Source organism: Papaver somniferum, unplaced genomic scaffold (assembly GCF_003573695.1).
Source record: "Papaver somniferum cultivar HN1 unplaced genomic scaffold, ASM357369v1 unplaced-scaffold_81, whole genome shotgun sequence".
In the NCBI taxonomy this organism is placed as follows: domain Eukaryota; kingdom Viridiplantae; phylum Streptophyta; class Magnoliopsida; order Ranunculales; family Papaveraceae; genus Papaver; species Papaver somniferum.
The window spans coordinates 3,578,251-3,593,995 of record NW_020651082.1 but is presented as its reverse complement, the minus strand read 5'-3'; the positions used below and the strand labels follow the sequence as shown (position 1 = coordinate 3,593,995).

General features: G+C 34.0%; 1 protein-coding gene across 1 annotated transcript; it reads left to right on the top strand.

Moving 5' to 3' along the window:
* Nucleotides 1-7,609: 7,609 nt before the first annotated feature.
* LOC113345311 (EID1-like F-box protein 3) lies at nucleotides 7,610-8,599 on the top strand. The gene has a single exon (XM_026589097.1). The coding sequence runs from the start codon at nucleotides 7,613-7,615 to the stop codon at nucleotides 8,465-8,467; it is 855 nt and encodes a 284-aa protein (XP_026444882.1). The 5' UTR covers nucleotides 7,610-7,612; the 3' UTR covers nucleotides 8,468-8,599.
* The last annotated feature ends 7,146 nt before the right edge of the window (nucleotides 8,600-15,745 follow it).

The window sequence follows — 15,745 nt, the reverse complement described above, 5'->3', positions numbered from 1 at the left end:
CATATTTTCCACCTATTCAATGTAATTACTCAGCCACACCAAACCAAAAATACATCTCCACCGGGCGGGGCGAAGCCCTATGCGCACTAAATCAAAAATGTATTGCCACATGACGGGGCGAAGCCCGGCGGACACCAAGTTAAAAAGAAAATAAATAAATAAAATTTGCATATTTTCCACCTATTTAATGTATTTTTCCGCATACCAAATAAAAAATACATCTTCATGGGACGGGATCAAAAATACATCGCCAACAGGTGAGACAAAACCCGCGCACACCAACTTAAAAGAAAAAATAGTTAAATCTGAATTACAGAAAAAAAAACAATTTATTCTTCAATTACTTCGGCATCGAGGATTAATATTCCTTTTAACATGATTTATATTCTTAATTTCAATCGACCATTAAATTCATATGGCTGAACCGGTTCCGACCATTACAAAAATTAAAACCCAGCAAAATCAGTGTACAAGGCCTTTTTTTTTTTAGAAAAAAGCCTAATATGATTAACCATTAAAATTAAACATGTTTAGAATTAAAATTGAACATGTTTCGAAAAATTACCAGAGATGAGAAATGATTACATAAATTGAAAAGAACTCCTACGAGAATTTCCTGAAGTTGCCATAATTCACCAGAGTTCTCTTATTACATATGATCAGAAAATGGAAAATGATTTTTGCCTTCTACAACTAATGATAATTGTTATAGAGAGATCTAAAACAGTAATATTGATTTTATGGTTAATATGGGTGGAAGTATGAATCTGAAAACCTAAAAATCTATTATATATAATTGAATCGATTTGCTCTCAAGCTATAACAAGGTTAATCATTTTAGGTTGTGTTTAGCATGAAGGAGTTTGAATTTTAGGGAATTCTAACTACCTAGAATTCAAACTACCTAGAAATTGAATTCCATCCTTCTAAATTTATGTGTTTGGCATGATTATTGATGAAATTGGTAATTACATCATTATCTTTTTTCAAATGTTTATTTCTTCAAAATATTTATTTATTAATATATTATTTGCTGGTAAATTTATTTCTGAATCACTAAGTTTTTTTAAAAAAATTTTTTTAATAATTTTTAATTAGTTGTCATTAATAATGTTTATTTTAATAAATAACTACATATAATACTAGCAAATTAATAAATGTGATATTAGTAATTAATCGAACAAATATAATATTATTCATATAAATATAATATTAATTAAATATGACATAAATATAATATAATCTTAATTAAATATATTAACATATTAATATAATATAGTACAATATTAATATTAAAATATATTAATGTAATATAATATTAATATCAATTAATTAAATATAATATAATATAATATTAATTTTAAACATAATATTGATATAAAAAACGGGCACCTAGCTCAGCTAGTCATCCCCGTTTCTCAAAGTTTCATGCGTTCCAGGAGGTCCCAGGTTCGAGTCCCCAATTGCGTAATATTGCAGGAATTAACATGGAAGGTAGTGTTAGCTTGCCCCACTTGTGACACAATCTCAGCCCCCCCCCCTGGCTAGATACCCATGAGGCTCGCTGGTAGGTTAGCATGACAACTTGTTCAATTAATGTAGTAGTATGTCGTTGGAGCTTAGCTTGTTAGGCTTCCAACTAGTTTCATGTAATAATCCTTATCCAATAATATAATAATATTTAAAAAAAATAATTAATAATATAATTTAATATTATTTTAGATATCATATTATTATCTATAATATAAGAGGGTGTATTGGATCAGGATTTATATGGATAAAAACAGATACTAGTTTACCTGAATCAAGTGGATTTATAAGGTTTCTTAAAAGAATCTTATAGATTCTTATAGATATATAATTTTGGATTATAATGGATTAAATTTATAAAAACTGAAGATCGTGTTTCCCTTTTGAATAAAAACCCATCAATAAAATTGAGGTGATGGGTGGTGGTGTGTGATATATGTGTTGGTGGCGGCGGTAGTTGTTGGTGGTGGTGGTCGATGACGATGGTCGACAGTGGTGGTTGTTGTTGGTGGTGTGTCGTGGTGGTGGTTAGTAGCATAGGTGGTGGTGGGTGGTTGTCGGTGGCGATGGTGGTGCTGGTGTTGGTTGGTGGTGTATGGTGGTAGGGGAAAAAACATAGTATGATGTGATAAAAAAAAATTGTCCACAACAATCCATGTAACTCTTGTAGTTTGGATTGAGATTATAATGAGGTAATAATGTGCATATTTTGCCTACAAATATCCATAACAATCCTTATATATCCTTCTCCTCAATTATCCTAAAAAATCTTAAACAAATTGAATACCTAGGATATTTAATGATTCCTGACATATCCTAATTGAATACCTCAGATATTTAATGAATCCTGACATATCCTAATTGAATACCTAAGAGTTTTTAGGATTGTCAGATATCTATCTAAATCCTAATCCACTACACCCCTGTAAATGTGTTGAAGGAGAAATATAGAGAAGAGAGAGATATTATTCATTAGATATCAATGTAGTGTTACATAGGAATAAGCCTCTATTTATAGGCTAGAGTGCCAACCCTGGTTACATATAGATGGGCCACACACATGGGCCAAAGGCCCTACAACACTCCTCCTTGTGCGGTCCAATAGTAGTGCTTCATATATAGTGCTTCACATATATTGTTTTCAATGTAGCGCTTCAGATCTAGTTTCTCTCCTCGATGACCACCGTATCTAAGTCTATTGCCTCATTAAAACCTCGTCACGAAAACCCAGAGGGACAAAACCTGAACTAAGAAAAAAGATTATAATATTAAGAAAACTTCGAACAGAGTTGGACTCGCATATGTTGCCTCGTTAAAACCTTGACAAAGGAAAACCCAGTGGGATAAAACCTTGACGAAGGAAAAAGAGTACAACGCAATAAGTCCGGAAGTTTGCCTTTGTTGGATACACGTACATAACATCTTATCTATGTCTATAGATGATTGATGAACACCTAGTGCTGATACGCAATAATATTATCAAAGCTACTAGTTGACTTGTGCCGAAAACTGTTGCCATGTAATCCTTGCTTTGTTGTGTTGATTCCGACAATGGTTTCACTTGACAAACTATCGAGTTTCGTTTATTTGATTTTGATATTGTTCATCAAGCAATCTCCAGATCTTCGTCATTTATCATGTAGTCGGTGTAGTTATGGTTGCCTCGCTAAAAACCTTGTCGAATAACAAGATCCCTGTGGGAAAAACTAATCTCGATCGAAGGGAAAAATAGTACGACAGCTTTACATTTCAGAGTCAAATATATCGACATCATATCCTTGGATCCTCCCCCTGATGTCGGCATCTCCCCCTGATTCCACTCAGAGGAGTTTCTAGACAGTTCCTTTAGTCATATATTTTCCAAAAGTGAATATAAGAAATGACTTAGTAAATAAGTCAGTCATGTCTCCCCTTGATTACTTTCATGGGAGAAGAGATTATTATTCCTTTATAATCAACAACTTTTGGATTGCACTTCCATTAGCAGTCCTCTTTATGTCTTTATAGGGATAAGCAAACTCATGTCAATGATTATTTTCCAAAGACGTTGCGTTGGCGCTGAGCTATATCTAGGTAACAAGTTCACTGAGGATGAAATATTTGGTCGAGTACATTATACTAAGTACAACAATGCGTTTATTGCACTTAATATGGGAATTTCATCTCCCAACACATCTTCTCCATGTTTCTTTAGAAGAAATGGTCATTTACTTACATTTGGACCTCGAATAATCATGGGAGTGCTAGCAGTATGCATGTCCTTGTTAAATTTCCTGACAACTTTGGACATATGCCAACTAGTGGAATAATATACCACAAGCTTGGTGTTCGACCGAGCTTTCCCATATTTTTATTTCATATTCGAATTTCAAGCAGCTTGTAAAGCCTCTTATTTCATTAAGAGAACATACCATGTCCATATCATCGACATAGATAGCTACAATTCCAATTCAGAAACTTTCTTTGTGAGTACGCAGAGAATATACCTTAATTATTTATCCCTTTCCAATCAAATAGTCACTTAGATGGGTATACCAAATCCGCCAGATTATATTAATCCTTAAGTGAGCGTTCCTCTCTAATTTGAAACGTACTCCGTGGTTTAGAGTCTTTTGATTTGGGTAATAAAAAGCTGCTATGCACTTTTATAAACATCTTTATCCCTTAATCCTTATTGAGATACGTAATAACCACATAAAAATGCTGCATTTCAAGTCCTTTTGAAACTACCAAGCTATCTAAGTAACATAACTCCGTAACATTCATTACAACATAGAGGGCTTTGTGAGATACCTCGCGTCACAAGGCGAGTCTTTATACTTTAAGACTTCATTCTTCTCACTGATCTTGTCCCATAGGCTTTATACTTGGTTGTTTAGCACTACCACACCAAATACCTGTATATTTGTCAAAGAACCAAGTTTTACCTGAATTGTGTAGGCCAAATATGCTCTTTATTATGGTGTTGATCTGAATTAACAAAAATGATGTTATCACGAGAGAATGCTCAGACTATAAAATTTCGCAATTTTTGGCAACTACCCATATAAAAGTAGGGACACCAACAAAAACATCAACTAACCATTCACATCGAAGAATATATGTTTGTTGTATCTCACATTGCTCTATTTCCTTGAGCAACTGTATATAAAAATAATAATCATTAATATGCTCGCACGATCTTTCCATTGACTCGTGTATGTTCTCATAATCCTTTTGGATTTTATTATTCTCTGGAATCATTTAAACTTCGGAGCGTCCTCCAGTTTGATTCATGAACATAATCAAAGATAATATAATGAGATAATTTAACTAATGATATATTAGGTTGTGCCTTGGTCACCTAATTCTTTTGTAGGTTAGAATTGATCGAACTCGGTGGTCTCTCCATCTTCCTTTATGGAGCCACGGCCTAAACTACACTTCCACCAACTGTAGTTGAAACGAACTTAGTATATGGTGTACCCCTTACTGAGGATTTATAACCTCGCAGGAACATTTGCAGTTGGTATATGTGATCTTGTCAATTTAGCGATATCAGTGCACATTCTGAAAATCGATAATTCTTTGTCACTTCACAATTACATTTATGGAGCACAAGAATCAATTTTGAGACAAAGAGGGAACACACCATGACAATTCATGTCATTCTTTTGGATAGTTATTTTCGATATCTCCCCCTAATGATGGAAAGACTGTCTCAAGTGACAACCCGCAATTATAGCGATTAAGAGATCGCCTGCGAAAGGTTTCAAAATGCGGATAATTAGCGGGAATTCGTATCCAACAAAACTACTTAATCGTTTTGATGACCCATTATAATACGATGTGGAGTCGCAATGGCACATATATAGCACAACCAAAAATGCATAGGAACACAAATGTCAGGCTTATAACCAGTTACTAACTGGTACACAAAAATGATTGACTAATTATGAGTTCTAAAACGAATAAGTAAATATGCGTATAATATTGCATATCCCCCAAGCATTTATAAAAGGTTGTTACGCATAACCTATCCTTAGACACCATCTGTAACCTTTGATGGTAGCCTCTGCGAGACCATGGGGTGTAGGATGTTCTACAACGATCCTATTAAATACGCAATATCCATCAAGTCCTTTTGATGTAAAATATCTAGCATTAATAAGGTTGGTGAGACCTTAAATTATATAATATGTGCTAGAATTGTTTCAAGGACGCATAATATGTTGTGAACAATAGTTAAATTCAACACTTCTATTTTCCACCAGAGCCATATATATCACTTGAATGGACGACATTCTGCATGGATATGTCCACAATTATCACTTTGTTTCTTTTGAAAAAATGAGTTGTTTACCATTTGCATCTTAGGATGGTCTCAATCATGTTAAATAAAGAAAGACTTTGTAAAATGAGTGACATGGTTTATTATTTTAAAAACATAATGGGAGGGGAGGTGTTATTTTTAGTACTTTAAAAGCGTTGATTGTGAGAGATGTCGTCACTTTGCATTCTTCCAATCTTTGTAATTCCCATTTTCTTGCTCACTCAAATTTAGGGATGTTCATTTGAGTTCTTTCAAAATAGAGCGTCATGTCACAACCAAAGTGTCTTTATGGCTATGTCAAAACTTGAATGAGTCAATCCTAACATTATATTGTCGGTGACGATATGGATCCAGTTATACAAGTATTGGTGATTTACAATTCACTAGATTAATTGGCTCATTACAATTAACTAATTGTGATTCCTTTCACATTCATTGGAGGTAATTTGTAGATGCATTCCCATTCTCACAGTTAGTTTTCATACAATAACTGTTTGCATAAACTTCGTAGAAACAAAGTGTGATTATCTCTTGATTCCTTACAGAGCTCATGTAACTTTTAATCTTTATACCAATTAGGCAACAAAGATTGGGTATTTATTTGCTTGGCTATTACCTGTGATGATCCAATCATCGCATGGTATTATATAAGGAAACAATTCAACAATTAGTTTAATATATTTCCTTAAGAGTTTCGTGTAATAAGTGATGTGTCCTTATTACGTAACAAAAGAAAATCTATCTCGTTTACTTTAGAGTGTTACCGTTTATGAAGATGATATACTTTTCATCATAATGTAAGATTGATCCTTATAACTCAAGTACTTTTGAGTATATCTCAAGTGCTTTAGAGGATTTCAGTCTCATGGATATGATATACTTTCATCCCACAAGAGCATACAATGGATATAATTCTTCGCATAAAAAAAAATTCTTTATTTTAGCTAATGACATATCGATCAAACTATCATGTAGACAATAGTTTAGGATCAAATCGTACAAAATATAATATCTAACTATACGAATTCGATTGAATAAAGATATGGAAAAAAATGGGTAAGTGTATTGACTTGGTAAAGTTCTTGTTGCCATTAATGTTAACGTCTAGGGCATGACCTTCTCCAAGAATATAGTGTGTTCGTTTTCCTTTAAACTCCCCATATCTCTTGTAGTTGACTACTAATATATGATATTTGCATTACAACGCTTGTACCATTCCTAATAAAATTTTATACCAAGATTTACAAATCTCGTTTATATGAGTCAGAATTACATCTCTGTCCCATTATTGGTAGACACATTTACTTTGTATCATTACTACTGGAGCCAGAATTACATCTCTGAGTGTGACCGCATTACGAGTTAAGTAAAGCAAATCAAACCTAATTATTTGTTTTATACGTGTAAGTTCATCATCATCCCAGATGTTAGATTCCTACTAGCTTAAATATCTGAAACAAACAGAAGCTGTTAGAAATTGACACGTATCTAGTAGATATTTTTGTTCCTCGGAAAATATCTTTACGTTGTGAATCTTGTTATCGATACAAGACACGTGTTGATTATAAAATGTTAAACCAACGGTGATAGATCAGACCAATCATATTATGCTCTTCTTAAGATTCTTTTTTTATTTAAGAATATAGACACGTGTCGAATGCTGCAAAGAAAATATCTCCAACCACTGTGCAGCAAACGCGTGTAGACCTATTTCGGGACAAGTATATAAACATCACAGCTTCACAAATTCCCTTTCATTTCAGTTCAAAAATGGTGAACAAAAAACTGAAATCAAACGATTCAAACGAGTTCCCGACACCCGATTCTTCATCAGGAATTCTCGACGAAAGGGTTCTCTTATTAGTCTTCCAATCAATCAATTGGGATCCGCACATACTGTGTTTAATGGCGTGTGTTAGCCGGAAAGTAAGCGCCGTCGCGAAAAGAGTATTATGGAGAGAATTATGCATATCACGAGCACCGCGTATGGTAGAAGGATTAATTCACGGCACGCCGCCGAACGGACGGTTGAACGGCGGTTGGGACTCACTAGCTAAGGTTTTATTCTACTGTTGTGGCGGGAAACCTTGTCGGAACTTCCGAGTCGAAAAAGTTCTAAAAGGTCATTTCGCTAATGCTTCTCGGTTTTCGAAGACTTCTGGTCAGAGCTTCTTGACTAAAAAGTGTCAAAGTGATGTATTGTATATCTGTGATCCCTGCGAACATAGTATCGGTATCAGTAACGGTGGTAATGATGATGACTTGGGTGTGTTTAGAGGGGTATTTAAGGGATTTGTGAAATCAAAAACGAGAGACTTTTTAATCAAACGGCAGATACAGTTTGAACATCATATTCGATGTCCGTATTGTGGGTCTCGTGTTTGGAGTATGACATCCGCGAAGCTTATACCAAGGAAGAGTGCTTTGAAAAAACTTGGGTCCAATGATGGGAGGTTGGAGTACTTTGTTTGTGTGAACGGACATTTACATGGAACGTGTTGGTTGACTAGATTGTCGTCGGATGATGAAGATGAATTTGATGATGATGATGAAAATGTGGGATCGAGCAGTGGGAGAACAAGTTCAAGTGGTGAGGAAATTTGTGAAACGTTGATTTGTTTGTGAACGAATTTTCTCTTTTTTTAGTGTTTGTGTCGGTAGTGAAATGAGACCAAGTGAAGTGAAATGATATGATTTTTTGCTTCACTAATTTTACATGTGCAAACTCCGATCATATAAACATTATTTTTTATGTAATATTTAGCATTGCTTACTAATTTTTCATTATTTAAATGATTGTTGGAGATGAGTGAGAAGAGAGAAAAATAATAAAATTAGACCAATATTGATGGTGGGGCAAGGATGTCGGAGGTAGAGGTTTTTACCCTAAGGTCTGGCCGAATCTTCGTAAATCTATTTTTAGAGGAGTTTTAGGTTCCAGAGATACTCGCAAGTTCAATCTTGCGATGTTAGCCAAGGTGGCTTGGAGAATGCTAAAGGAATCAAATGTCCTATGGGTAAAAACTATGAGTTCAAGACACTTTAGAAATAAATCTCCTTTTAGGACCAAACACTCGGCTAAAGGATCTTGGACTTGGAATTGTATTAGGCATGCTATGGAACTAGTACAAAAATTTAGCATTTGGGAAGTAGGAAATGGAAAACACATTGATATTTGGAAACATATATGGATTCTTGGACTAAAGCAAAACATTCAACATCTTAGTCATGCTGGCAGCAACAATCTTATCTGGGTAGCTGACTTGATCAATACAGACACTGATACATGGAACATTTCTCTACAATTTTCAACCTTCCCAACTGACACTGCCACCAAAATTAGTCAAATACATCTCTTTCAAGATAGTAACCAAAACCTTAGAAAAGTACAGTTGAGATGGATTCTAACAAGATCTAGTGAATTCACTGTAAAATCCTTGTATGAGAAATTGAATGAAAATGGCTTAGATATAGTCAGTTTATCTTTACAAGAGTCTTTTTGGAAAGCCTTATGGAGATTAAATATCTCAGAAGGAATCAAACTTTTCTTATGGAAATGCCTTCAAAATGCACATCCAACTAACTTTAAACTTTCTGGTAAAGTTAAGGATGTAACACCTTTATGCACAATGTGTAGAACTGAAACAAAAACAACATAGCATCTTCTTTTCCATTGCCCTTATGCTAAATCAGTTTGGAATTCTTCTCCCAATTCAGTCTCTTTAAATCTAGATATGTCAAGTACAATTCTAGATCTTTGCAAAACATGGATGACTAATCCTAGGACAGACATTCCTTTATAACTTCTTCCTACTAAAATGTGGTTTATCTGGAAGGAAAGATGTGATAGAATCTTTGAGAACAAATCAAAAAATCCCGTTACTTTAGCATTAGAAATTCAGAGACATATTGATTTCTATTTTACCTAAACCAGAAAACATACTAAACCTAGACAAAAGAAGAGTTTAAGCCCTACATGAAAAGCTCCAATTTCAGATACTCTAAAGATAAATGTGGATGCTTCTTGGATCTCAGAATTATTACCTTATACTTATGCTTTTATATTGAGAAATGATACAGGAGATTGTGAAGGACGAAGAGCAGGGCACGTAACAGGTGTCGACCCACAAGAGGCAGAAGTTATAGGAGTTCTGCAGGCAGCAGTTTGGGCTAAAGAGAGAAAGCTTCAAAATTTCAGTATGGAAAGGGACTGTGAAAGTATTTTCAACTACATCAATGGGCACGATGCAGATATCTCTTGACGTTCCAAAGCCTGTATGGATGAAGCAAATAGAATAGCTCGTCAATGTACCCGTTTTTTGGGTTTTATTTTTATTCCTAGATTAGGAAATTAAGTAGCGGACATCTTTCCCAAGTTTATTCGAACCGTGAACTTTCCTATCGAATGGGGAGTTTCTCCCCCAACTTGTAGTATTCAGCAACTCATAGTAGATAAATCTAATATGGAAAATCCTTTAAATCCCATATTAGATGGCTCTACTTGTTTTGTAATCTCGACTCTTGCCGAGTCTTAGTTTTTCAATGAAATATCTTATTTACAAAAAAAAAAACCAATATTGATGTCCCTCTTAGAAATTAATAATGAAATGTTGGAGATAATTGAAATAAAATCAAGTAATCAGCTTCGCTCATATTTTCTGTACAAAATTTTCAACACAAAATTGGTCAATTAGCCCTAAAACCACAATTCCTCAGCAAAAAAGACATACAAATTTTGATACTATAATTGAAAAGATACTTTTCAATTATCCACTTTGGGTATTCTGCCCAGAAAAATAAAAATAAAAAAATACTTTAACCTAAAATACCCCTTGGCCCTTTAAACTAAGTTTTTTATAGTAAACAAATTTTTCTCACCTACAAGTATAACCTAACATCAATATCCCAATATCTTTGAGTATTTAAGAGGGACCAACGAAACCAAAGCCGGCCAACAACAGATGGACTATGACCAAGCAAAGCAGACATCTCAGAATTAGCTTGCACAACATGAAGTTTAGATAATCTGAAAAGGAAAAAAATCAAAACAGTTTAAACTAGTTCCGACAACACCTACCTGATTGAAACGGATTATCAATAAAGAAAAGTACATCCTGACCCTCAGCATCTCTAAAGTGCGCAGCAACATACAGACCAATAAGTCCAACATGAGAAGCAGGGGGCTCGTTTATTTGACCGTATACAAGAGCACACTTGCTTTCAGCCTAGAAAATAAGAACATGGTTCAGAAACAACCACAACAACTTAAGTTAACATAAAACAAGACACTTGGTCAAGCTTAACAAGTTCTGGATCAAACTGTACAATGGTGTTAATGTAAAAGGACTTATCATATATACAGACTACAGTAAGTGATTTTGACTACATATTATATAAAGCAGGTAACAATCATTGTTGTAAGCATCACAAATTCTTGATATGGATGAAGAATGGACATATACACATACCTGGTGGAAGTGACTGCTTCAACTTCTCAGCTTTCTGTTGATCGAATACACATAAAGTGTACAAGTAATTGGAGCACCTATTGAACTTAACCACATATTTTCTCTACTTGATCCTCAGTGAACGTGCATCCTTTCCTATGACAGTGATAAGGAAATCCTTAACGTTGTTGATTTTCTTTGGATATGATTGCATAACATAAAAAAGTTGTTTGGAAGTGCTTAAAAACGAAGTATAACACTTTAACAACAGTAACAAAATAACACAATATCATATACACAAGAAGTACCCGAATCAGACCACTCATGTCTATCAGTATCACATACATACATATATATAAACAAAGATTACCATCCATAAAAACATAGTCAGAAAGCATTTACAAGACCACATATTGTCATTAATCAGTACTCAAACCTACTCCTGCTAAACATGAGTGATATGCACGTGAGTGACATACACAATGTCCTCCTCCTGGTGTCACCATCACTCCCCTAGATATCCCTCTGAACAAACTCCACATAATTGAACTTAAACATATCTTTATCCTCTACCCTTATTCTTACATTCAGGATCACAACATACTGATAAATCTGTTGTAATACATCGGTTCCAGCAAACAAGTTGTATTGTACATTTGTACTAAACCTTATAGATAATATTTAGTCAAAAACATGTACTCACACATTAGACCTGGATGAAACCAATTTCATCCTAGTTTAAACGTGATTAAACAATATATACGACGAATTGAACCTAGATGAAAATGATTTCATTTTAGTTTATACTATATTAAACCCGGATGAAACTGGTTTCATCCTAGTTTAAACGTTGATGGAATAATATACACCATAATTTTCAAGGTGCTGAAAAAATATACACCAAATTAAACCTAAATAAAACTGGTTTCATCCTAGTTTATAATACATTAAACCTGGATGAAACTGGTTTCATCTTAGTTTATACGTGTGCTGAATTAATACACGCCACAAATTAAACCTAAATGAAACTAGTTTCATCCTAGTTTATACTATAGGAAACATTCTCATGTAACCAAATTAGTCTTGTGAGAAGTAGTACAATGTATATATGTTCATGCTCTGAATACTAGTCTTGTAAGAACTGTTCTATCAGATACATCGTTTCTTACTAGGGCATGAATCGCTTTCCAAAAGCCACTAAATGTTGAACCCTCACAAATTAGTAATTCCAAGATCATCAGACCAACAACAGCGTAGATGATACTATTATAGATCACATTTAGAAAATAAGCATAAAATTTCATAGATGTTATATGCATAACCTAGCTATTAGCCCCATAACTAAATTAAGAGCACCAACAGATGCAAACCAGTTACATCTTAACTTAAAGTTAGATGAAAACTCAGTTACATCCAATCAAATATTGTATATAAAATTTTATATATATGTCATAAAAACTCACTCGGGCAATCTTACAAACACCTGCTGAGCATGACTTCGATTATGCCTATTCTTAGAATACAATTCATACTAGTTAAACATTTAGATTCATACTGGTTACACATTGCGCGCTAAGAAAAAAATTCAAGTTATAATCATACTAATTTCATCCCAATTAGACATGTACACTGCAGATTTAACCTGGATGAAACTGTTTTCATTTAGTTTTAATCTGCTGAAACAAATATACATTGCAGATTAAACCTGGATGAAACCAGTTCCATCATAGTTTAAACCTGTTAAAACAATTCATATAACCAGATGCAAACCGATTTCATCCATAACATACACTTCAACAAATCAATCATGCAATCAATCCAAAGCAGATACAAACCAATTTCATCCATAACATAAAATTTATACAAAAAACCAAATAAAATCCTCTTACATCCACACATCCACTGAAATGAAAATAAAATCAACCAATTCAATAAATCAATCATGTAATTCTGAAAATCATTTCAAAATGGAGTTAGGGTTTGAAAACTTATGAGTTTTAGGAGACGTGGAAATCGATTGAAACCGTAGTTCTTAGAAGAAACTGAACTGATCAATTGAAACCCTAATTTTAGAATAGACTAGAAACCTTTCATGTTGTAGTGGTGTTGGTGTTTGCAGACGGTGGATAAACCAATTTCAACTAGTTGATAGCGACAAGACGGTGATTAAAACCAATTTCTGATACAGTTTAAGGTGAAGAAACAGTGGATGAAGCCAATTTTTTGATAGTGTTGATGGTGAAGAGACCGTGGAGAAACCAATCTCAACTATGATGATACAGTGGAGAAACCAATCACTTTTGGAAACAGTGGAGAGAAGATGAAAAATGTTGTAGAGATGGTGGAGAGCAGATGAAGAACGTTGTGGAGATGGTGGAGAGAGGAGATCGATATTATCTAGGTAATTTCCTTTTAAGGGTAATTCAGTCTTTTTCAAATAAAAACATTTCTCGTCCATTTGACCCAGGGGGGAAGTTTACCCGTCCATCTGAACCGGGAAAGGTACTCTTCTGGGAAAATGACCCATTTTCTGAATTTTCAATTACTATTATTTTTATTTTCATGTAACTTTCAACATTCATTGCTTATGTTTTCATTATTTAAGTGATGGTCGGAGGAGAAGAATGAGAAGAGGGAAAAAGAATCAAAACCAATATAAGATTGATGTCCTTTGTTGGAAAAAAAATCTCAGATCGATGTCCTTTGCTGAAAGCAATATTGAACTGTGGGTGAAAAGTGAACTAAAACTAATGCCTTCAACTTTACTTGTTATAATTCATTTTCTCTTATAAAAGCATTCTGGAGGAGTCTGATATATTGAGATTGTAGTTTTTGATGTTTTTTTATATTTGCATGGCATTGTAAAAGTTTTACTTTTTTGTTTAAAAGTTTGGGCTTGGTTTCATATATGTTTGAAAATTTTGGTTGAAGTCTTTTGAGATTAGGAGGGGAGCCACCTAGATGCCCTTAGTTGTCAATAACCTTACTGTGGCTTATACAAGAACCAAGATGGATTATCCAAATTCTAGATAAGTCCATTTTATATTTTCAAAGTCATTTTCTTTATCTATTTTATCCGTGCAAAAATATTTTTTGTTGGATAGGAAAACTTTTTTGATTAATGGGATTAACTGTCTATCTCCAATTTTCTTATGATGAAGTCTGGAGGATGATCATTCCATACAGTGTTTGAGTTGATTCTTGCATATTTTGCAAGATCATCAGCTACACCATTTGCTTCTCTTTTAACATGAGAGCATATCTAAACATTAAAATAACAAAGTAAATCTAAACATTCTTGAATGACACCATTTTTCGTCCATTTTATTATTCCAGAGATTCCATTAATATCATATACCACGTTCTTGTTACCCCTTTCCAAATGTAGCGCAGTGTTGTTCTTCCTCCTATCCCATTTTATCGCTTCCAGAGTTGCAATTGCTTCCCCCTGTTCCTCATCTACTGATGATGATTGGTCCCCCTTGCTGCAAGGAATGTACCTGCAGAATCAGGAGCTATTAGACCCAAACCTATTGGCATATCTTTATCACCAAAAGATACATCAAAAATTATTTTGATGGTGGCACTGTCTAAAGGTGTTGTCCTCTTCAAAGATGGTGGTGTACTGATACTAAATATCTGTATAGAGGTAATATTTCTCTTTACATCAGAAATGAAAGATTTCATAGTATAATAGTGGGACGGAGGTAGTATTATGTTTGTTTATCAAAGATAATGGAACATCTGAGTTTCCATATGCCACATAATACATCTTACAAACATGATTGTTTCCTTCACATGTTCATCATGAAAATTATTAGATGTAAACATGTCAGATAACCAAGAAAACAAATCCATATTGCTTATTCTAGTAAGGATAGTAAAGTCCATGACAATCCATATCCTCTGCATTACAGAACACTATATGAATAAATTTTGTATACTTTCTTTGCAACTTCCACACAATGGACAAAGATCATCAATAGTATTGAGATATATGACAATTTTATCTCTAGTAAGAATGCAGTCCTGTAAAATTTTCCATATAAGAAATGGAGGATAGTTCTTAGGTGGTAACTTTGTAATCCATAATTCCTTTCAGGGGAATGATATGACTTAGATTACTTGATTGAGACTCAACTAGAAAAATGTTATACACATGCTTAAATGTAAAGTTTCCATTTCTAGTACTTGTTCATCTAATCATACCCTTTCTTATCATAGGGATTCTAATCCTACATATCTGCTCAACAGTTACAGCAGGGAATATAATGTTTTCAAATGCCAACTTTTAGTATCATGATCAATGAGTTATGAGACAGACTCAATACTATAAGACCAATTTGATGATGACACTAAGTCCCGACACTTCGGTATCCACCTATCCTTTCATATATTAATGTCTCAGCAATTTCCCAGCAGTAATGTTGTTTAAAAATATGCAAACCTTGAAAAA

Coding starts and splice junctions, on each gene's coding strand:
- LOC113345311 (XM_026589097.1), top strand. CDS start 7,613: ATGGTGAACAAAAAACTGAAATCAAACGATTCAAACGAGTTCCCGACA.